Source organism: Saimiri boliviensis, chromosome 17 (assembly GCF_048565385.1).
Source record: "Saimiri boliviensis isolate mSaiBol1 chromosome 17, mSaiBol1.pri, whole genome shotgun sequence".
Lineage (NCBI taxonomy): Eukaryota > Metazoa > Chordata > Mammalia > Primates > Cebidae > Saimiri > Saimiri boliviensis.
The window spans coordinates 67,503,261-67,528,267 of NC_133465.1; the positions used below are offsets into that span (position 1 = coordinate 67,503,261).

Consider the following 25,007-nt stretch of genomic DNA (forward strand, 5'->3'; position numbering starts at 1 on the left):
AACAGACCCTGCATATCCTGCACATGTACCTGGAACTTAAAAATTTTTAAAGTGAAAACGATAAATGGCAGCAGCAGCACAGAAAGCTGGAAGAGAGTTCTGATGGGGGAAAAGGCAAGTTACTTTTCCTCGGCTCTCATTCTGTGACAGCGATCACCATCACAGAGGACTTCCTTGACCAAATGTGTGGATTTCTCCCCACATGCCAAGCAAGCAGTCATTTCTGTAGTGGACACCAGCTGGGTCTTTCTCAGCACAGAAGACTTCTGTGACTAAATGTGTGAGGGTTTCTTCCCACGCATCAAACAAGCAAGCAGTTCTGTGGACATCAGATGGGTACCCTCCAATTCCACGTTAACATTATCTACCTGGAAGTAACTCAGATCCCACATGTTGAAGACTCAGTCTCCAAGACTGTCCCTCCTTGAGACACCAGTTGCAAGTCTGGGGCTCCAGAACTTCTGACCTACTAGCTTCAAGTTGGGGTTCTCACCACCCCTCTTTAGGTTCATGCTAGGCTGATTTTTTAAAAAAAAATTTTGTAGAGGTGGGGGGTCCTACTGTGTTGGCCAAACTAGTCCCACCTTGCCTCCCAAAGTGCTAGGATTACGCTTTGGGAGCCACTGCTCCTAACCCTTATGGGTTTTTATGAGAACTTCATTGTGGGAAGGCATCACTGATTAAGCTGTTGGCCATTGGTGATCAATTTAACCTTCAGCCCCTTTACCCTCCCTTGAGATTGGGTGGTAGGGCCGAAAGTCCTAACCTTCTAATCCTGCCTTCTTGTTTATGGTGACCATCCGCCATCCTGAAGCTACCAAGTGACTGCCAGCTATCAATCAACTCGTTAGCACACAAAAAGACTTGACTTTAGAGTCTCTCAGGATTTTAGGAATTATATGCCATGAGGCAGTGTCAAAGACCAAATACATATTTCACAGTATTACAAGGATAAATATAGTTTAAGTGTCCTGAGGTCTTTGTAATTTATATGAGACTCTAATGAGTCAGAGATACATAATATCTAAGGTAGTCTTTTTCAATCACATTTGGTGAGAGAATCACATCTTAATGTTCAAAAACAGTAAACTTCAACCTGTGGGTCAAATCTAGTCTGCCAGCTGTTTTAGTAAATAATGTTTTATTGGTGCAATACAGCCAGGCCCGTTAGTTGGTATATTGGATAGGGCTGCATTCATGCTACACCATCAGAATTGAGAAGCTGCTACAGGGACATTGTGATCCACAAAGCTTAAATTTGTTGTCTAGCCCTTGATAGAAGAGATTTGACAACCCCTGGGTGTTGTGGACTCAGTGTATGTGTTCCCCAAAGATTTGTATGTTGAAATTCTGACCTTCAGCATGATGGTATTAGGAAGTGGGGCAAGTCACTCAGAATATTTTCTGCAGGGGGCTGGGCGCGGTGGCTCACGCCTGTAATCCCAGCACTTTGGGAGGCTGAGACGGGTGGATCACGAGGTCAAGAGATTGAGACCATCCTGGTCAACATGGTGAAACGCCATCTCTACTAAAAATACAAAAAATTAGCTGGGCATGGTGGTGCGTGCCTGTAATCCCAGCTACTCAGGAGGCTGAGGCAGGAGAATTGCCTGAACCCAGGAGGCGGAGGTTGCGGTGAGCCGAGATCGCGCCATTGCACTCCAGCCTGGGTAACAAGAGCCAAACTCTGTCTCAAAAAAAAAAAAAAGAATATTTTCTGCAGGGCATAATTCTTCCGTAGAACTTGAGTTGAGAAAGTTACCCTAGAATCATCACTGAAAGGATAGAAAGAGAATTTATAGCTACCAAGCTAACAGGAGAGAGGAAAGAGAATAATAAAAACCACTTACTGTGCACAAAAAGACAAAAGAGAAAAAAGGAACAATAGAGTAGAAGAGACAAGGCCAGGCATGGTGGCTCACACCTGTAATCCCAGCACTTTGGGAGGCTGAGACAGGCAGATCACCTGAGGTCAGGAGTTTAAGACCAGCATGACGAAATCCCATCTTGACTAAAAATACAAAAATTAGCTGGACGTGGTGACACATACTTGTAGTCCCAACTACTCAGGAGACTGGGGCAGGAGAATTGCTTAAATCCAGGAGGTGGAGGTTGGAATGAGCCAGGATGGTGCCACTGCACTCCAGCCTGGATGGCATCAAGACTTCATTTAAAAAAAAAAAAATAGGATAAGTTCAAAAGAAGTAGTAAGATGGTTAATTTAAGTAATAACAGGCAAAATTGCCTTTTTTTTTTTTTGATACGGAGTCTGCTCTGTCACCCAGGCTGGAGAGCGGTGGCGTCATCTTGGCTCATTCCAACCTCCGCCTCCTGGGTTGAAGCAATTCTTCTCCTGCCTCAGCCTCCTGAGTAGCTGGGACTACAAGGCGTGCGCCACCATGCCCGGCTGATATTTTTGTATTTTTAGTAGAGGTAGGGTTTCACCGTGTTGGTCAAGCTGGTCTTAAACTCCTGACCTCATTATCCACCTGCCATGGGCTCCCAGAGTGCTGGGATTACAGGCATGAGCCACTGCACCCAGCCACAAAACGGACTTTTAAGCCAAGACATTTCTAGAAACAAGGAAATTTTGTAATGAAAAATGAGTCAATCCACTAAGAAATACGTATGCACCTAATAATAGAGCTTCAAAAACCAAAAATCCAGTAGAATCAAAAGGATAAAAAGATTAAGTATCCGTATTTCTTTTGTTATGCACAAATTAGGGAGAGTGGGGTGTTTGATGAATATGGCATAAATTCACAGACCAACCTCCATATTATACTTACTGGTAAAACCCTTAAAGCAGTTTTTCACTGTTACTATATCTTGTAACCCAGACTTAGAATTTCTGCTTCCCATCATAGCAACTGAGCTCTGCTGGGATTTGGAGTTCTTGTTTTCCAATAGGGAATGTTACTACCAGAGGATACAGAATGGTTCCATTGAGTTGAAAGATGAGGCTACAACCCATTTGAGATTGTTGATGCCACTGAACCAACCAAGGTCACTCTGCTGACTGGAGGGCTTTGTTCTAATTACCAAGGCAAAATGGGGTTATGCTGTACAGTGAGGGCAAGGAGGATGATGTTTGTACCTCAGGATTCTCTAGAGCAGGCATCCCCAAACTTTTTACACAGGGGGCCAGTTCTCTGTCCCTCAGACCGTAGGAGGGCCGCCACATACTGTGCTCCTCTCACTCACCACCAATGAAAGAGGTGCCCCTTCCTGAAGTGCGGCGGGGGGGCCGGTTAAATGGCCTCAGGGGGCCGCAGTTTGGGGACGCCTGCTCTGGAGTGTCTCTTAGTAGTTCTTTATACCATATTAAAGACTAATGAAAAACTGCAGTACTCAAGAAAAGGCAGGTCTGTTGAGGAGTCAGATCTTTCAGGAATGAAAGGTTAGGTCACCCTGTCATGTTGAGAACCCAGACTGTCTGAAATTCTGATTGAGGTCACAAGATATGTTGCATGCATAGTGAAAGAAGAAGGTTAGGGATACCATCCATGGCTTTATCACCAGGTGCAGAAGCAAGGATTATAGTAACTTAAGGTATTTTTCTTGTGTCTATATATTTATATGTATTAATTTTTCTTTCTTTTTTCCCTTATATATAAATGACCGGAAGTTAATTTAACAATATGATCTTTAGAGAACAGAATATTTAGTGGGACTGAATTTTAAGGAGTAATTAATATAGCCAGTGATTAATACAAAGTCTATTAGGACTGCAGCTCATTTTAGGGAGAAGGTGAGAACATGTTCATTTATAGGAAGGTAGCTGGATGTTATTAGGTGGAATCAGAGTTGTTTGGATACTTAAAATGTGTATAGAGGGTGTATGTATGGAAGCCAAGTAGCCAAAGGGGGTGTACTGTGCCAGTGATTGTCACTCACTCCCCAGTTTATGTAAATCCAAATCCATTTATGCCCTGCTTTTGATATAGGAGCTCAGCACTGTAAACATTTCCTTTTGGTGAGCTGGCTTCACTTTAGGCGTTGCCAGTAGAAGACACTGGAGGCACAACGTTAGGAGGGAGAGAGGAGAAAAGATACTTCCCGCGAGGCACGGTAGCTCTGGCCTGTAATCCCAGTGTTTTGGGAAACCAAGGCAGGAGGATTGCTTGAGCCCAGGAGTTCGATGTCAGCCTGGGCAACGTAGCAAGACCTCGTCAGTACTTAAAAAACGAAACAGAAGAAAACAGATTAGCCACGTGTGGTGGCGCATGTGGTGTAGTCTCAGGTACTCCAGAGGCTAAGGTGGGAGGATCGCTTGATTGAGCCCAGAAAATTGAGGCTGCAGTGAGCTGTGATTGCACCACTGCACTCCAAGTCTGAGTGACAGAGCTAGATTCTATCTAAAAAAAAAAAAAGAAGTGGGAGGGTATCCCCACCCCCCCGCCCCGTCTTCGCACTTCCAACGTGCGTGCTTTTGGTGCAGCAGTCAGCAGGCTGGCATAGGAGAGCTCTGGCAGTGCTCACCTCAGTGGTGCTTATGAAGCAGCCTCAGCCTACCTGTAGCCTCAAGGACGTTTCTCTGCCTCCCAGTAGGGCCCTCCTATGGACCACCTCTTCCCTGTTCCCTCTTCTAGGTCTTTGTGCTACTCTCTGGCTGTGTGTTCTGTGGCAGCCACATCCTCTCCAGTCCCGCATGGAGGGATCTTCTTTTGAGTTCTTAGACTCTTTGTTATTCTCTCTCTCTCTCTGTCTCTCTCTCTCTCTCTCTCTCTCTCTCTCTCTCTCTCTCTCTCTCTCACACACACACACACACACACACACACACCCCTTAGCTTGGAGCTATTATAATAAGTATCCGCTTTTTGCATTTGCTCCCTCTGGACCCCATAAGGAACTATTTTTACCCCACTTAAAACATAACCACCTTTTACTAGTTAACACGTCTTCATGTTATCTCGATCCTGTTCAAGTTATTGATATGGTTTCTGGCCTGACTATTCCCTGACTGCTAAGACTTGCTAGCAACATTGCATTTAATCTTTAATATTGCTGTCTAAAGATGGGCCAGTTAAATAAGACACGTGTATTCATTTTCTGTTTTTACATACTTAAAATGTATATAGTATGTAAACTTAGAGGTTTAAAGCATGATTATTGTTACTTCATAGTCCTGTAGGCCAGACATCTGGCATGACATGCCTGGGTCTTTGCTTATGATAACACAAGGCCAAAGTCCAGGTGTTAGCCAGGCTGAATTTCCATGTGGATACTCTGGGGAAGAATCGGTGCTCCAGGCTTCCTTGGTGCTGATAGAATTTCAGCTCCTTTTGGTTATAGGACTGAGGTCCCTGTTTCCTTACTAGCTGTCAGAGTTGCTCTTAATTCCTAGGCCACCCACGTTCCTGCCTTGTAGCCTCCATTTCTAAAACAGCAATTGTTGAATCTGTCTCATACTTTGAGATTCTGACATCATTAAAGGGCTAATGTGATTGGGTTAGGCCCACTTGGATAGTCTTTCTTAAGGTCAACTGATTAGGGATTTGAATTACATCTGCAGAGTCCCTGCAAATGGTACCCACATCCGTGTTTGATTGAATAACTAGGGGAAGGTATGTGTACCCCAGGGGCCAGGAATCTCTCGGGTAATCTTAGTATTCTGACTACCAAAACACAGAATAGACATTAAACCATTAAAAAAGGTTATTTACAGATTGTATACTCAGAAAACCCAAGATGATTAGCTAAAAAAATTATTTGATGCAGTGTAGATATGTCAGTAACTGGCCTAGACACTTAGTAAACATTCAGGCAATGCACAGGATATTTGATCTAATACATAAAATCAAATTTAAAAAATTATAACATACCTAGAAATGAGGTTAACATGTAGAGGAAATAAACATGAAGAAATGGGCTAGGCACAGTGCCTCGTGCCTGTAATCCCAACACTTTGGGAGGCTGAAGCAGGCAAATCATCTGAGGTCAGGAGTTCGAGAGCAGCCTGACCAACATGGAGAAACCCCGTCTTTACTAAAAGTACAAAATTAGCCAGGCATGGTGGCACATGCCAGTAATCCCAGCTACTTGGAAGGCTGAGGCAGGAGAATCACTTGAACCCAGGAGGCAGAAGTTGCGGTGACCGAGATGGTGCCATTGCACTCCAGCCTGGGCAACAAGGGTGAAACTCTGTTTTAGAAAAAAAAAGTGAAGAACTGACAGTTTGACTGAAAGAGGGAAAAAAGTAAATGGAGAGATGTTCTCAAATAGGAAAATTAATTCCTACAGAGCTGTCAGTTCAGTTAATTTTTACGTTTACAACAATTCTAATTTTTAAAGATATGATATTTTTCTTTTGGAACATGACAAAATGATTGTAAATTTTATCTGGAAGGATAAAATCATACTTTTTAAAAAGAATAATGAAAGGAACCTAGTGGTAGCAGATAACCAAAATTTTATGAAACTGGAATAATTCAGTGTTATCGTGGCAGAAGCATGCAGTTATTAATGGAGAAGAATGGTCTTCAGGCCCATCTGTTATACATGAATTTGATGTATGAAGAGTCATTGTCACAAATGAGCAGAGACAGGAAGGATCATTTAGTCCTGGTGTACTAAATGACTCCCAAGCACTGATCGTTAAAGAAAAAAAAGGTAGATCCTACTGTCTGCCACACACCAAAATAACCCTTAAATAAATCTGTATAATAGAAAAAATTCTAAGAAATCTAGAAACTAAAAATGGCTAATTTGAATAATTTCTATATGTAGAAGTAAAATCTCATGAAAATCTTCTGTAGAATTTGATTAGCATTTAAAACTTGTAAATGCCAAAAATAAAAGACAAACAAAAACTGGGGAAATGTTTACAGCAACATGATTAAAGGTTAATCCATTTAACATGTAAAAACTTGATACATTTATTGTGAAAAAGCCCACTAAGAACTGAACAGATAGGCCAAGATACATAGACAGGCAGTGTACAGAAGATGAAATTCATGTGGGTTAACAAATATGGGGAAATATGTTCCTTAAATAATCAAAGAATTGTAAGGCCATTGAAATACTCTATCAGATTAGCAAGGATTAAAAATTATAATACTCAGTGCTTATGAGAGCATTGTAAAATAAGCACACTTGTATTCAGCTAATAAAATACAGATTATTAAAATGCTTTTGGAAGCAGTTTGGTAATGAAACCCTTAATTATACCCTTTTGTTTTAGGAAGAAAAATCTCTCTTAAGACAATAATCACAAATACAGAACAAACTGAAATAATCACCAATACAGAACAAATACAAACAAAGGGGATTGGTGATAAAAACAGTGTAAAATGGGAACACCTAAATAAACAGTTGGGGGAATTAAGTAAATTATGGTCCATCAACACAAAATATTTTCTTGTCATTACAAATTATATTTGTGGAGAGTTTGTTTGTTTGTTTGGTTTTGTTTGTTTGATTGGTGTTTTGTTTTGTTTTGTTTTGTTTTGTTTTAATGGAGATGGAGTTTCACTCTGTTGCCCAGGAGGGACTGCAGTGCTGTGATCTTAGCTCATTGCAACCTCTGCCTCCTGGGTTCAAGCAATTCTCCTGCCTCAGTCTCCCAAGTAGCTGGGATTACAGGCACACACCACCATGCCCGGCTAATTTTTGTGTTTTTAGTGGAGACGGGTTTTCACCATGTTGGTCAGGCTGGTCTCAAATTCGTGACCTCAAGTGGTCGAACTGCCTCAGCTTCCCAATGTGGTGGGGTTACAGGCGTAAGCCACTGCGCCCAGCCCCAAGATAAGCATTTATAAGAGTGTAAATTAAGTTGGTGGTCAACTGTGTACCAGCAGTACTGTGCTAATGAGAAACATGTATCAGCTATAGCCAGGCTCAGTGGCTCATGCCTGTAATCCCAGCATTTTGGGAGGCCAAGGCAGGAGGATTGCTTTAAGCCAGGAGTTTAAGACCAGCCTGGGCAACAGAGCGAGACTACGTCTCAGAAAAAAAAAAATGAGACCCCCGTCTCTACAAAAAAATTAAACTATAAAACTGAGCTGGGTGTGGTGGTGTTGCACCTGTAGTCCCAGCTACTCAAGAGGCTGAGGTGGGAGAATACTTGAGCCCAGGAGGTCCAGTGAGCTGTGATGTAATAGCACCACTGCACTGAGTGTAGCCTGGGTGGCAGAGTGAGATCCTGTCTCTTTACACAAGCACACACATTTTCCAGCTGTTTATTCTTCCATTGCATCTTCATCACAGCATCAGAATTTCTTCTCTTCATCTGCCTGTCTGCAAATCTGTTCTCATGGAAGATTGTTCCTGTGCTTTAATGATTCCCCCTGTTAAAAATTCACAGCTTCCATTTTTGTTTTATCTGACCATAGTTAGAATCCACAAAAGTTTGGTTATAATGAGCATTTTTACTACCAGGGGCTACTATTTGTATTTCAAACAGTTTTTCAAATTTTAACACTGCTTCAGTGGAATTTGAAACTATGTGGTTGTTTCTTTCAGTGTTGAGCATCATTCTTTGGGTGATGAATGTTTAAATTCTATTTTATGGTACATGTGTCTAGAAATGAAGAACAGTTAGTGGGGAAAATAACATTAACGTTCAAGGAGACTTTTTGTATTTTAACCTGAGAGATGCAAGGGTATATAGATTTTAAATGTGAGAGTCACATTCTGGATCATCTTCATTTCAAGTAGTTGGGTTAGTTGGGTTGACTGTAGCTTTCTAAAATGAAAGCTCCGTGAAAGCAGGGACCTAGAACATCATGTGGCACGTATAGTACACTCTTCATAAATATGTATTGAATGAAAGATTGAATTTTCACCTGGTGGAAGTATCTACAACTAGAAGTCATGAGTATGTAGACCTCAGAGCATCTGAATTTCTTGGAATCTGTGTCACTTAACAAAATGTTACTTTATTGTCTTAAAGTGGCAGTTCTGAAGAAGGGAGGGACCAGCCCCTTCACCTTTGGAATGATGGACTTGTATTTAGGGATATCATGTGATTAGAGTTGGGCATGATGGCATTTCGTGGGTAGGAGCCAGAGATCCTAGGTATTCTGTGCCTGGACCTAGTCCCATGCAAGAAAGACCGTTACTGCACCTGTTATGACTTCCAAATGTTCGTCTGGAAATTATGTAGGTGAAAAATTCATTGAAGCTCAGAACCTGTTTTACATGTTTACAATTTTTTGTACTGTTGTAATATATGCTGAGTTTCTGGAAACTCAGGAAAGCAACTGTCATTCACATTCAGGGAAGATTGTCTTTTGTCTGGGACTTGCTTAGTAGTTAACTCATCATTTTAGAAAGTTTTCACCTGCTAATTAGTTCCAGTCATGGAATTTGAGTTCAATGCCAATTTTACTGTCTTCTTAGGACTTATGAAATTACTTATGAAAAACCGAAATTACTTTATTTACCTGTGTTTTTATTTGTTTACCCACTAACTGTAAGCTCTTCATAATAGAGATCTTACGTATCTTGCCGCTGGATATCCTTACACCTAAAATCAAGTTTGGCACATTGTGTGGTCAGTTATTAATGAATGTTGTGCAAATAATGGACAGATGTTTGAATGAGTGAATCATCCCCTTGGGCCTGATCTTTAAATGCTGCTGTTTCTAAGCCCCTGTCCCCCATCCCAAGCCCTCTTTTCTGTTTACTCTGAAACTCCCTTCCTACCTGATCTCAGCTATAACCCTCGCTTTGATTTATATTTCTGCACTGACATCTCCTGAAACTTTTCTCCAGTCTGGATCTTTCCTCTGAACTCTGGAGCTTTACATTCAGCTTCTTTCCCTAGTTTAACGTCTCGAGCATCTCAAACTCGGCAGGTCGTTCCCCAGTGTTTATCTTAGTGAACGGTGCCACCACACACTTAGTCACACTGGTGAGAAGCCTAGAGATTGTTCTTGACACCTCCCTCTCCCTTATGCACATATTCAATTCATGACCAAGTTCTGTTCATTTTATCTCCTAAATAGTGTGTTCAAACCCTGCTTTGCATCCCCAGATCTAAACTACTGAGTCTAAACTCTTATGCTGACTGCAGTAGCCTACTCACTGGTTTCCACCAGTCCACTCTTACCTTGAAATCCATTCCACATAGGAGCCAGAATGATCTCAAATAATTGATGTTATTCTCTTGCTTAAAGTTCTTCATTGGCTTCTCATTTATCTTCTATGAAGATAAAGACAAAAAAATTTAGCGCTAGTTCACCCCACCAGACTGGGTCTAGCCATTTCTTTCGTTGCCCTGCAGCCTTTAGGCCCCCACATCATCTTGCCATTTCTCCAACATCCCGTGCGCCTTCCCACTGTAGAGCTTCCATGCTTCTTGTCCCCTGCTGTGCCACTAGGTCTTCTTCAGAACTTATCTCACTTTCGTAGGAAATCCTCTGTGACCTCCTGACCAGCCAGAATCCTTCCTCTTAAGTGCTCTCATAGCATCCTGCACTTATTATTAGCATGCTGTAATGAATGTGTTGTGAAGGGAATCACCTGTCTTTCCCACAGAATTAAGTTTTTTTTTAATTCATGAAGTGTAGATCCAGCCCCAATATAATGTTTAGCTATATTATCACCATAAAGAATGACCTACCAGCAACTATAACAATTTGTCTTCCGTTATCTAATCGGTTTTTATTCAGTCATTTCAGAGTCAGTCGGTTTGATTTGTTACCTAAGGGGCATACTGTATTGCATTTGTTCTAAGAAGCACATTTTCCCCATTTTGAACGTGTCTGAAATTGACATGCATCATATAGACAGTGGCATCTATGTCCTGATATAATTGGCAGCGTTTTTCTTTCTTAGTGATGCATAAAATAATAGTGCATCTTATATTTGAAGGTATCTTAGATTAGGTATAAAATTTGGCATTTTATAACAAATTCATTCTTTAAGGGTTACCAGGAATGTATATTGCTGGTTATTCTGTGGAAGTATTAACAGGATTTTTCTGTAGCTACAGCAGGTAACTGATGACATGTTGATCCCTTGAAGTTGTTTCTGGCTAAAATCATTTTTGTCATATTTCTGTGGAGTCAGATCTCAGGGGTTTGATTTATGTATTGTTTGTTCATGTAACACACAAACTGAAATTTGTATGTATATCTGGGTTGTTTTTTTTTTTTTTAGAAAAATTATTTTTTATCTATGTGTAAAGGTGGGCAGGCCATCTATTGGTTCCAGAGATGGTTAACTAAATCCCTGAATGCGTTCTCCCCATCTGCCTTTTGAAAGAAGTTTTAGCTGGGTACATCTTGGGACTTTTTCCCCAGCCTTCCTCGTGTCTAGATAGGGGCAAGTTCTGGTCACTTGCATGTGAACAGAAATAATACATAAACTTCCAGGGCATGAACCAAAAAGTAAGTAATTTGCTCTTCAGTGCCTCTTTTCCTTCCTCTAATGAATAAAGCAAACTTGGAACAAGGATGTTTAGCCAGCCTGTCTGGACTATGGGGAAGAAACATCTTGAGTGTGTTGTATTTGGGGGTCTCTTTGTTACAGCAGCTTCGCTTGTACTCTAAGAAATTGTTTAGATTGTGCTCTTCAATTTCCAAAAACTGAGATTAGCCTTACCATCAGTATATTGTAAGTTTGAAGCATATGGCTGTTACTGTTTGACCATAATGAAGATGTGCTCTTTAGGGATAGTGTGGTATAATGGATGCAGCATATGCTTGGAACTCAGACCTCAGTTGAATGATGACGGCTCTGTCACTTACTGTCTGTGTCTGTACACAGAGATCCTCTGAGCTTCATTCTCTGATCCTGTCCTTGAAGATGCAGGTGATGCCTATCTCAACAAGATTGTTTTGAGGAGGGAATGAGATCATCTGTTTCAAAGACCTTCCAAGCCCAGTGCTGAGTAAATGACAGCTCTTGCATCATTAGTTTTTTCAGAGACGATCACTTCACCCTGTCTGCTGCCCTAGTATCCTCAGTTGTTTATGGAGGATTGTTTGATTTTCTAAGTTTTATCTTCAGATTAAGCAAAACCACTGGAAACCTTCACACTTGGACTATGTTGCCTTGGCCCCCCAGAGAATTGCTGACTTTTTTACAGATTCCCTGAGCTTTTTCCCATCATGCTTTCTGGCTATCAGGAAGCTAAAGATGATAGAATAAAGCCTACCCCTGCACACACATGCTAGGGCATAAAAGACACTTTCCAGTACATGACTGTGTCACCTATGTGGGGTACCCACTAAAAAAAATCACTTTTATACCTGAATGCTAGGGAAACTTTTTCTTCCCTTATAGAACATGTATGTGTCCTTACGGTTAAATGAGAATCCATAAAGGACAAAGAGGAATCAAATAGTAAAGTACTTTGGCAGGTTTTAGGCCACCTCTCAGTACGTGTTAATCCATTAGTAGATGTGGTTCCATTAAAGTCTTGGAGGAGGTAAACTCTACACTTATCACTTTTTTCAATTTTTATTTTTTTTTGAGACGGAGTCTCAATTATTGCCCAGGCTGGAGTGCAGTGGTGCCATCTCAGCTCACAAGCAACCTCCGCCTCCAAGGTTCAGGTGATTCTTGTGCCTCAGCCTCAGCCTCCTGAGTAGCTGGGATTACAGGCACCTGCCACCACGCCTGGCTAATTTTTATATTTTTAGTAGAGCTAGGGTTTCACCATGATGGCCAGGCTGGTCTTGAACTCCTGATTTCAGCTGATCCACCCACCTCTGCCTCCCAGAGTGCTGGGATTACAAGCGTGAAGCCACCGCATCTGGCCCTATCACTTTTTTTTTTTTTTTTTTTTAAGGAAATCAAAAAGTCAAAAGTTGGCAATTAGCAGTACATTTACTTTATGAGAGTAATAGGAAACATTTGCTCCTTGAGATTGGTATATGAACATAGTATCAGATGTACAGGTCATACAAGTTTTATGCTTTCAATTTGAGTTTTTGATTTAAGATAGTAATTTCCAGGAAGTCGTTTAAGGCACAGAAACAACAAGCTATAACTAATAAATACTTGTTAGTATACAAAGTACAGGACTGTGCAGGTCACAGTCTCAAATGTAATCTCAGTTTGTTCCAGTAATCAGTATACTGCTTTGTGTTTGTTAAATAAATGACTAAAGACTAAACTTAATTAGAACACTTTTTTTTCCTTATTAGGTAGTTCCCTTAGGATCTAAACTTTTGTGGGGGTGGGCAGCATCTGAACCTGTTGTGTGTTTGAAAACAGAAAATTAAAATGTTTTTTCATTTATTGATATTTTTCAGGTAAGTTTTCCTCATCATTTATGAAATTTAAGTTTTTGCATTTCACATTTTTAATGTGAAATATCAGCAAGCTTCTTAGTACCTGTGGGTGTTTTTTCCTGCACCAATATAATCAGTCACTTTTTTTTTCTACTTTGTTTCATTATAGAAACTATTGGCTGGGCACAGTGTCTCATGCCTGTAATTCCAGCACTTTGGGAGGCAGAGGTGGGTAGGTCACCTGAGCTTAGGAGTTCGAGACCAACCTGGACAACATCATGAAACCCCATCTTTAATAAAAATACAAAAATTAGCTGGGTGGGCATGATGGTGCGTGGTGAAACCTGTCTCTACTAAAAATACAAAAGTTAGCTGGGCGTGGTGGTACCCGCCTAGAATCCCAGCTACTCAGGCTGGGGCAGGAGAATCACTTGAACCCGGAGGTGAAGGTTGCAGTGAGCCAAGATCGTGTCATTGCACTCCAGCCTGGGTGACAGGTTGAGACTGTCTCAAAAAAAGAAGCTATTTAGGCAGACATTCATGTCCTTTATCAGCTTATTACTCTAGTGTAAACCCCTGAAACTCTCCTGCTATCCTCACACGCAAACCCTGGGCTTCACTGATGTTTCTGGATCAAGGGGCTAGGTAGATGATGGTATTATCTCTTTTTATCTTTGATTTTTCTCTTTTGCAGATTGCCATTAAACTATTTCTGCCCAGGTCTTGTATGCTCACCTGCTCTCCCAAATTCAAACCTGACTTTGAGCACAAGTTAGTTTAATGGCTTCTGAAATGGAATCCACACAGTTAACAGTCCTTTTAGTTCACAGAATTACAAAACCTTTGAATAGAAGGCTACCCTGGGGATCATCTGCACTCCACTTCTCATATTGATAACTGTCCTAGGGTCTGCTTCATTACTTCAGTAACTGGCTCATGCTTATATGGTGCTGGAACTTTGTTCTTTCTTTTTTGTAATCATGAAGGAGACCCTTTTCTAAACTTGCCCAAATATGCCACAAGTTTCAGAACACAGAAATACCATGGAGTTGAAAAAAGACAAAACAGGCAAATGCCAAATTCAAGGAAAAAATAACTCTTTCCCTCCATCTGTTAGGGTTCATGTTTCAGGTCTTTGTACTATGAATTAAATACAGCTTGTTGTTTTATACTTTGATGTAATTTGTTCATTTAGGCACATTTGTGAATTTTATCTATTGATTAATGTGACAGTATTTAGAAGTCTCCAGTTTATTGACAGGATTGAGATAAACTCTAATTTATGGGCTTCTCCATCAGTCAAGAGAGAGAAACCATACAGTGATGTGAACAGGGAAAGTTTACTGTCAAGAATTATCAACTATAACGGGATTAGAATAATGAGGGGTTGGCTAGTCAGAGTAAAGAAAGCCTTGGAGAATGCAGGAGTAGCACAAATAAGGAGACCGCTACTCCTGGCTTGAGGTGGAACATCCAGTGAGAGATCACAGCCATGGCTTTCAGGGTGGCAGAGAAGTCACTGTGATGCTGTGTTGACAGAACTTGAAAGCAGTTCATGGGAAAGCATCTCACCAGAGGCACTGTGCCTCAGAACCGCCTGTGCAGGGGTGGTGACATGGCTGGAGTGTGCCTGCAGGAGCCTGCCAGGGAGCCCTCCGGCCAGGAGGCAAAACTCTTCTCCCACTGTGTCTCTCTAGTGCCCTGGCTGAACATCATGCCAGCTGGCAAAGGAAAAATAGTTAAAGGTCACAGATCCATTTTCACAGAGCAGGCAAAAAGCAGAGTTTGGCGCTGAGATGCAGTAAATTCCCCATCTCCAAACTCCTTAGTAGTTTTTTGGGAAAAGCATTATGCTTATCAGTGGTTACACAGTACATATTCCTACGATTTCTAGCAAACATTGAAATCCTGAGCATTGTTGTTAATCGCTCTAACACATGGCCAGGATGTACCAGCAAGGACTACTGTATTTGACAGACTGGTTGGATGTTTTCTTCTATTATTTTAGCACATTTAAAATACACACACACACACACACACACACACACACACACACGTGTGTGTCATTATATAATTGACTGAGAAAGTAGGGTTCTATTAAAATTACACTGTCATTTTCTGACTTAATTTGAGGTGACTTTAAACTCAGAAAAGAAGAAAAGATTTCACAACATGGTACTTAAAACTCCCATGCTTCTAGTGTGGGCAACACAGCAAGACTCTGTCTCCACAAAAAAGTTTCAGAATTAGGCAAGCATTGTTATGTGTGCCTGTAGTCCCAGCTACACAAGATTCTGAGGTGGGAGGGTTGCTTGAGCCCAGGAGTTCAAGGCTGCAGTGAGCTATGATTACACCACTGCAGTTTAACCTGGGAGAAAGAGCAAGATCCTTTCTCAAAAATACCAGTTCTCCTGTATTTGTAATGGACATGTTAATACAGTAATACTAAAGTAATTTTTATACTAGTAAAACTTTACTGAACGTGCTTAGTTAAGACATCATAATCAAATAATGCTGCAGCCATTCATTGCTTACTGAGTAAGCCTAGGTTTAAATAGATTGTTGATAAACTGCATCATCAGGATTCTTTGGTTACAGGCAGTGGGAAGCAACTGTATAATTTCAGGGGGAGAAAAAGAAGGAACATTTGGAAGGATGTGAGGGTAGATGACAAAATTTCAGGATAAGCTGAAAAACCAAGACAGCTGTGCAGCCTAGAGCATCTAGGTAGCAGGTACTGATGGCAGGTATTGTAGGGCACGGTCAGTGCGGTGAATCCGCTCCAGCTGTCTGCCACTTAAATTCAGAGTTCCCATTCCAAGATGTGTCTTGATTGGCCTAGTCTGAGTCTCATATTCGCCCCTTGGTCAGGGGAGGGCAAAGCCCTGAGATACCAGGCTGCAAACACAACTTATTCCTGGATTCAAAGGGCATATCCGACAGATACTTAGTTTTTCTCTCCATTTCTTAGTTCCCTTCTTTGGTGTTGGCTTCATTTTTTGGCTCCATCTGGTTGAAAGGTAGTTAAAGAAACTTCCAGCGCTCTGATTCTGTTTGGTTCACATCCATTGTCATCCCTGGATCTAAGCACTGTGGCCCAGGGGATGCTGTGCCCTTCTGTTAGTCAGGCACATAATGCATCCCTGGAGCCACTGGCCCTAAAAGTGCACAAATGGTGGGTGAGAGGAAAATAAGGATACGGATACCAATGGGAGGAGGAAAGGAAGCTGAGTGGCAGAGTAACGGATACAGTTCATCAACCTTGTTTCACAGAGACAGCCAACCAAAACGAGAAGCGTCAGTTGTTCTGTGATAAAAAGCCAAATGGAAGAAGATACTTTAGAAAGACATTGTTAAACAAGGAAGTGGAATAGCTATGTCAGTGGCTAGACGAGAAGTACCATAAGATGTTTAAAAGGTGAGAAGCAAGAGATGCCGTTTCTTAAGAAGTATGGTCAGTTCAGGCTGCAATAGCTCCATATTGGGCTGCTGGATTTTGTCTTGTTTTGTTTTAGTCATAATAGTGAGTCTTGAGAATTAAATCTTGGGGCTGAAGTCTGTACTAACTCTAAAGTGAAAATAATATCAGGGTTCCTCTGACGTAACTGGGGCCAACTGATTTTTATCATACTCCTCTTCCATCTCCATGATTCTTCACCACCCTTCCAAATTGTGGGTCCCTGCTGTCATCTTTTCCGAACCAGTAGTCAAATCCCAGTGCTGCTCTGAAGTTTCCTCATCCTTTTCTCCAGATCTTTCCTCCATGCCTTACGGCGCATGGTTCTCTGGTTACTAATACCTTTATCTGTAGCCCTGCACCCTCCTCAGTGCCCCCCAACTCAATACCTTCTGCATTTCATTGAAACCCCCACTTCTCATCAGGCCAGGAGTCAGGGTCGGGGGGAGACAACAAGGGAAGGATTCAGCATTCTCCTGAACCCTTCCCACCGTAAACATTTATAGTTTTTATTAATTTTGTTTTCTGTCATTCCTTTTGTTCACTTTTTAAAAGTTTAGCTGTAATACCGTTCACTCTCTGGTGTACAATTATGTGAGTTCTAACAAATGCATGCAACCATATAACCATCATCACATAAAGATGCAGCATAATTCCATTGCCCAACAAACCAGCTCCCTTGCACTGCCCCTTTGTGGCCGGTCCCTTCCTCCTCCTGACTGGTCTGTTTTCAGTTCCTACAATTTTGCCTTTTCCAGACTTGTTATGCAAATGGACCCTATGCAACATAGCCTTTTGAGTTTGGCTGCTTACCCTTCATATACATCATATCCGGGTGTAGTTTTCTTTGAGTATATCTTGTTTGGTATTCACAGAGCTTTTTGAATTTGTAAATTTATGTATATCACCAAATGTGGAAAGTTTTTCACCATTATTTCATCAAATAGTTTTTTCTTCACTAATCTTCCTTCTTCACGTCTGGGCCTCCAGTGACGTGACTGTTGGGCCTGGGGCTCTATTCATGCTTTTTTGGCCTCTTTGTTTCCCAGATTGGATAGTTTCTATTTCTCTGTTAATATACTCTTTCTTCTTTCGTGTCCATTCTTCTCTTGAGCTTATCCAGTGAAGTTTTTAGTTCAGAAGTTTTAGTTTCTTGTTTCTAAATCTTTGTTTATATTTTATTGTTTTATTTTTCTACCATGAACTCTGTATTCCCACTTGTTCAAGTGTATATATCTTTATTTACCTCCTGGAGCATAGTTAGAGTAACTGCTTTAAAGCCATCGTCTGATGATTCCAAACCTTGAGTCATCTGGCCATTGGTGTCTATTGTCTTTTGCCCTGACAGTTGGCCCCATAGTCTGGTTCTTTGTATGAGGAGACATTTTAAACTTTATCGTGGACATTTTGAATATGTGATGTAGGCTTTGAGTACTATCAGACTCCTCTAGAGAATGTTGGTTTTTTGGAGTATGTTTGAATTCAAGTTGTTGGAAGTAAAAAAAAAAAAAAAGAGAGAGAGAGAGAGAGAATGTTGGTTTTGTTGTTTTGTTTTTATTTTAGCAGGCGATCAACCTGGTTAGGTTCAGGGGTTCCAGTGTCAGTTCAGTACTAGGCTCTCACTCTGCTACTTTGGGCCTGGCCCACATGCAAGAACTAGTCTCAGGCTTGGGGCAGTGGGGTGTTGACATCAGAGTTCAGATCTCAGAGCCTTTGTTGCACTGTTTTGGGTGTGCATTTATGGGATCCCATAAATGCATAACTCAGAGGTGAACCCCAAATGGTAAAGGTTTGTACACAGAACTGGGGGATTCCCTTTTCCAGCTGATTTCTCTCTGGGATCCCTGACTGTCCTGGGATCATGGGCGCTCCTTAGTCTTCTGCTGAGAAAGATGGGGTTTCTCTCCATTGTAGGTGTCAGTGCCACACCTGCTGCAGCACGGTTGTGATAGGTGCCCACCCCCTGGGTTGGAGAGAAGGAAATGAGAAAGGCACCCCTACACAGATTGCCTTCCCTACATTTTAACTCCTCTCCCCAAACCACGTACTTTTGTTACTTTTCATTAATTGTGTTTATATTGTACTTTGTCCAGTTTTTTTGTTGTTGTAATTGGCAGGAGAGAGAGGCTATAGCTTGCATAATCCATCTTGCCCAGCCCCAGAAGGCCTGAATCAATCGCTACCTAGTTTGATTTTCTATGCTGCATGGCAAATACCACTAAATGTAGTGACTTAAAGCAGTGCACATCTATTGCATGGTTTCTGTGGGTTCAGGAGGCTGCACTCACCTGGGCCCTCTGTAAAGCTATGCAGTCAAGGCCAGGGCTAGGTTTTCATCTGGAGGCTCTGCTGGGGAGCAGTTGGCATCCAGGCTTCCTCAGGCTGCTGGCTGAATGTTGTTCCTTGCAGCAGTAGGATTCATAACATCTTGTTTCTTCAAAGCCAGCAGCCAAGAGGGAGACTCTAAAGCCAGCCTGCTAGAAAGTTGGAGTCTTATGTAACACAGCCAGGAAGTGGCATACACCTTTGCCATACTCAAATGGTTAGAAGCAAGTCACTAATCTCTCTGATACGCCACGGGAAGGGATCGTACAAAAGTGTGGAAATCAGAAGACCATAGAGTCTGTCAACCACAGGTCATCTTCCCAACTCCTGGTCCTGTTGTTCAGAGCCATTTGGCAATGGGTTGCCTTTTTCACTCCAAGTCCAGGTGTCATGCTGAGTGACTTAAGCATTCTTACAGGTAGTCCATCTGATATACTGGCTTACAGACTTGGGACCTTCTGTATACCAGTGACTTTATTTTACTTTAGAACTCAGTCCTTGTGACTCTAAATCCCAAGCATACTCTCTCTTCTGTTTCTTTCCATAGTCTATAGAGTCTTAAATACAATTAAAGCTTTACCTTGTCTTTCCTTTTAGATTTTATGCTCAAGGCTAAGACTATTTTGTCTTACCCTTCTCATACTGCCCACAAAGGTCTAGCAAATACTTCCTGCTCATAGCAGGTAGTCAAACACATGTTGAATAAATTAAGACCTTAACTATTTCTATGACAACTGCATAGCATACCATTTCCGTCCCCTTCTCTTTTTAATTTTGTCTGATAACATTTTGCCAGCCCTTCCTAACATAAACACTGAAAGGAAATTCTAATTGAATTAGTCAGTTTCAAAATAGTGACACGTAACACACTCTCTCTCTCTCTCTCTCTCTCTCTCTCTCCCTCCCTCCCTCCCTCTCCCTCCTTCCCTCGCTCCCTCCGTCCCCCTCCTCCCCTCCTCCCCTCTTTCCCTCCTCTCTCTCCTCCCGTCACACACACACACACACACACACACACACACACACACACAGACACACACACACACGTATGTGAGTATTTTGATAACAAGACATTGTAGTCTAGCCAGTATAAATTCAGAGTATAGGCTCTGGTGTTCTTTGTAGGTGAGACTGAGAATGAGAAACGTTTACAGTTTCTGGTAACTAAACCTCAAAGACAAAAACAGGCCCCTGCCCTCTTTTATTGAATTCTCTTCTTTTACAAATACAGCAAATAATCAACTAACAAAAAGACTGGTAATTTGTAACATTTTTCATCCAGAATAGTTTTGCATGAGGTGGCTGGATTCCCTACCTACCTACATAGTTTGACCTTTTGAATCATTATTTATCTTTCTCCATCAAACCCTCTGAAAAAAATAGAAAAATCATTGTTTGATATATTTTAGGAAAATCTACAGTTTAACTAGGAAAACTGAAATGATACCCACAGAGGCCCACTTGTGGGAAATCTTACCCCTTCCTCCTCCTAGCTGCCTCCAAAATATGAGTGTTACTCCTTTTTCTACCCAGAGCCTCCTAATCTTGTGATTGCTAAATTATTTGAGAATAAAACGAACATGGAAAACCCAGGTTATTAAAAAATTTTTCTTTCTAGTAAAACTCAATACAGAGGGATCCTTTATAGTATACCTCACCATATGAGATATAGGTAACTTACATCCAATTTGGCCCTTGAGACTTGCTCTGGACCCAGCAGCCGAGTCCGTATCAGATTTCCTCCTTACCTAGTTCCCATTGCTACTGAAACATAAGCTGAAATGCCAGTCGAAGGATGCTGTTCTCTTCAGCAGAGCTGTGTACGACAGCTGGAGTTCTTTGTAGTGGCAGTAAACTGGAAATGAAGTGAATTAGGTATGAATAGAAGAATGACTGAATAATACGATAACATTCACACAATGATACATTATGGAGCCATTAGAAATAACAGATTGGATCTGTCAGTGGGAGAGGGGGAGAGGAGGGAGATCCTCCTTCCCTACAAGTATTTAATGAGAAGAGCAAGATGCAAGGAAGTTTACGTAACATAATCCCAGTTGTGCCAGCAATGGTCTGATAAAATCTTTGTAAAAATGTGTAAGTATATATGTTTTCATATAATTACAAAGCAGAGACAAACGCAGATAGGAACCGGGTGGTTTTAACGTGGTCGTTGGGGGAGCAGATATTTGGCATGGATATGGAAGAGGGAGCAAGAGTGGATAAGGGATGCCAAGCATGTCAGAAACAGGAAAGCAAATTGTCGTCGGCAGCGGGGGGTGGGGGGAGCATGATAAGATTATATTTACAAATGTTTGTTAATCATGTGTATTTAAATGTAATTTTAAAAAGAAAAAGTTGCATGATGAAAAAGTAAAATTCTCCCAGCCTGGCCATTCCTTTTCTTTATTATTCTTGCTTCTTGACTTAGAAGTTTATTTTACAACTTAGAAAAAATACAAATTGACTCTCCATTTAATTGATAGATTTGTTTTTTCCTCTTTGAATAGGTGAAAACACTTTTCAAATCCAAGTATATATTCTTAGTAACTCTGCAAGGTAGATAGTAACTTTTTAAGTACTACTTGATCATGTCAGAAAGTAAAGTTTTTCTTGAAAGTATACTTAGAGAAGATTTTCTCTACTGTAAATTTCAGCTGAGATTATATACCAGAAATTGGTACCAGAAATGCCCTGAAGGGCAATACATTCTTCTCAGGGACGCAGAATAGAAGAGAGTCCTCCTACCAAGGCACTTATAGCCCAGAGGACAGGGGAAGCTCATAATTTCATTTAAAGCCAGGATATGTGGCTTCCCTGACTGTAACAGAAAGATAACCTTATAAGCAGGAGGCCAGCACCCAGGCAGATGTAGATGTTCATCTTGTCGCATTCTCACTTCATTTTTGTACATGTTGTTGTTATAATAGTGATGATTGTTTTACGCATTTATGTGAATATCCTTGAAAGTATATGTATTCTTATCTTGCTTCCTGCTATAATCCCAGAGCACTTACAAAGCTATTGTTCAGGCTGGATGCGGCGGCTCACACCTGTAATCCCAGCACTTTGGGAGTCTAAGATGGGAGTATCACTTGAGGCCAGGAGTTCGAGGCTAGCCTGGACAACATAGTACAACCCCATCTCTGTTTATAAAAATAAAGCTATTGTACAGAAATTATTTATTAAATGAATCAGTTCCTGCCTCCCTCCATCCTTCTTCTCGTCCCTGGTGCTTACCACAATAAATAGCACATGTTAGTTGTATAGTTTTCTGATGATTGAGTTAGTAGACATATGAGATGGTCTTGAGGTATAGGCTCTCTAGGAAAAGAACTGATTAAAATAGCTCAAGAGCAAAATGGAAGAGTCGGGAAGTAGAAAGATTCAGTGAGGACAAAGAACAGGTGCTGTGGAAATAGTGATAAGAATAGGAAGTTATGGTCAGAATGCAGGATAGTTGCATCTACAGTTTCAGCAGTGGAGCAATTCTGGGTGGTTAGGGTCTAGTAGCTAATGCTATAGATGAAGCACCCTGGTGATCGAGGGGATGGGGGGGGAACCGCATGTTTTGGCATTTGAGGCTGTGCTAGTAAAACAGCTAGTTCCCCACGTAATATCCCTAAAGCAAAACCCACTGTGAAGGAAATCCAGCCCATACATCCAAAGCTCCGAATTGGAATTTCAGTACCTGAACAGACAACCAAGGATTACTACATAGTTGAGGAAACGCTTTCAGATCAGAGAGTCTCTAAGGGAAGAAGCATCAAGAGAAGAAACAAAGATATGCAGAAAACTTAGAAGATTTTCAGAAAAAAGAATAGAGATGATTTTGCATACCTAAAACAAGAACAGGGTGTTGTGGAAAAGGAGCATTCAAGAGCGCAAGAAAGTTATCAACGATTTTTAAGATCACAATAAAAAACTCAGTAGAAAGATTAGAAGATCAAGTTGAATCAAACACCCTCAAAATAGAAGCAATAACAAAGAGTAGAAAACAGCCACTGCACCTGGCCACATTTACAGATTCTTTATAAGGCAAATGCCGTTTATGGATTTGACTTAAAATAGTGATGCAGGTAAGAGCCAAACCCACAGTCATCATTGCAGGAATTAAACTGTTAAGGTCTCAAATTAGGCTGGATTTGGTGGCTCACACCTCTAATGCCAGAACTTTGGGAGGCCAAGTTGGACAGGTCATTTGAGGTTAGGAGTTTGAGACCAGTACGGGCAACATGTGAAACCCTGTCTCTACAAAAAAATGCAAAAACTAGCCAGGCATGGTGGCACACGCCTGTAACCCCAGCTACTTAGGAGGTTGAGGTGGGATAATGGCTTGAGCCTAGGAGGTGGAGGTTGCAGTGAACCAAGATCGTGCCACTGCACTCCAGCCTGGGCTACAGAGTGAGACCCTGTCTCAAAAAAAATAAATAAATAAAATAAGTCAAAAAATAGCAACTTTAAGCATACCATGTAGAGATGGGAACAAACTTAGCCTCCCCATGCATATTGCAATATATCATTAAGTGGGAAAAGAACAGTGCAAAAAAGAATACATAGTATGAAATAGGTGTATGTATAGTCATAGAAGTTTCTTAAAGATACTCAAAAACTATAAAGTAAAAATGTGATTAGATGTTGATTTTTAAAAAATTATTAAAAGCAGAAATTGAACACTGAAGATTGGAGCTAGAAGAGATTACTGCCAGCTAGGGGGACGTTAGAGAAATTTTGTTAAAAGAGTAAACATCTGAATTAGGCTTTGCCACCTAAACACGAACACAGGTAGGAAAGTGCAAGATCTCAGAGCTACATGGGCTCTTTATTTACAACGTTCTATCTTACCATTAAAGTAAAATCTGAACTGTGTTACTGGAGGAATAGCTAGCTCTTACTAATTTGTAGATTAATAGAATTAAGCAAAAATCATGTTTATTCCATTTGTTAAATATCCTTTAAAACACAGCTTGTACTTGTCTACTTTATTAAGCTTAGTATTGGGAGATAGTTTAAGGATCTCATTGTGCTGTAGATTAAGAAAATATAACAATAGCAGTGGGCAGTTACTGTGTGCTTGGTTTGTGCCCACTTTTCCCCTAGATTTTGGCTTCAGCCTGATAATAGCACAGCCATCACTCCTAAGCGTTGCCTGTCCCTTATAAAAAGGTTGTAAGTACAGATTTCTTAGTGTTTCTGTACCTTTTAACATGAAAACTTTCCTGAAAAGTATCATCTAAAATAATGAATAATCATTTTCCAAACTGGATACATGTGCACACCTCCTTTAAAAACAATGTTTCTCAACCTTGATTGAAAATGGAGTCACATCTAGAAGCTTTAAAAAACTGCCAGTGCTTGAGTTCCATTCCCAGAGATTTCCCTGACATGGGTTGCAGACATTGGATATTTTTGAAGCTTTTCAGATAATTCTGAAGGACAAAGACTGAGACCTACTGTTTAAAGAAAACTACTCATTAAGACATACCCACCATCATGTAATTTAAATTATTTTTATTATGATAGTTATTTAAATATGGATAAACTAACACTAGATTGAAATTCTTTATGCATGTAGTTACATGGAAAACACATTTACACATTAAAAACAAACTAAAATTAATAAATTCAAAACATAAATGGATAGATGATGTTTTGCTAATACTTTTGTGTATGTTTTTCCTTCTGTGTGGTCTGTTAAATCCTTCCCACCTATATCAGTCTGGGGCCATTTGGGATTTAGAAACCACACAGTGATATAAACAAGGAAACTTTAATATAAGGAATAATTAAACTGTGAGAAAAGGGTAACTCTAGAAAACTATATGGTACCTAGGTCTGAGAGAGGTGCCCAAGGAAGGACCAACTTTGGAAGGAGGCCCCCCTCCAAGACTAGGGAGGATCACAAGGGACAACTCTGTGGATGGGGTGAGTGGCAGGAGACCTGGGCCCTCAGTGTCTGTGTTGAGATGGTCATGAGAAGGTGACACTAGACTACACCAGAACCACAAGGTTGCTGAGAAACCACCCATGCTGGGCCCATG

General features: G+C 40.9%; 1 protein-coding gene across 6 annotated transcripts in view; it reads left to right on the top strand.

Moving 5' to 3' along the window:
• TNRC6C (trinucleotide repeat containing adaptor 6C) overlaps positions 1-25,007 on the top strand; it is a 146,628-nt gene that overhangs the window by 20,224 nt on the left and 101,397 nt on the right. Inside the window, exon 1 of one of the 6 annotated variants that reach the window (XM_074389011.1) lies at positions 1-24,891. This exon is cut by the window's left edge and continues 17,802 nt beyond it. The exons of the other annotated variants lie outside the window; for them this stretch is intronic. Within the exon in view, the coding sequence (XP_074245112.1) occupies positions 24,887-24,891 (5 nt within the window). The 5' untranslated portion in view covers positions 1-24,886. The remainder of the gene's footprint in view (positions 24,892-25,007) is intronic. 6 annotated transcript variants of the gene reach the window in all.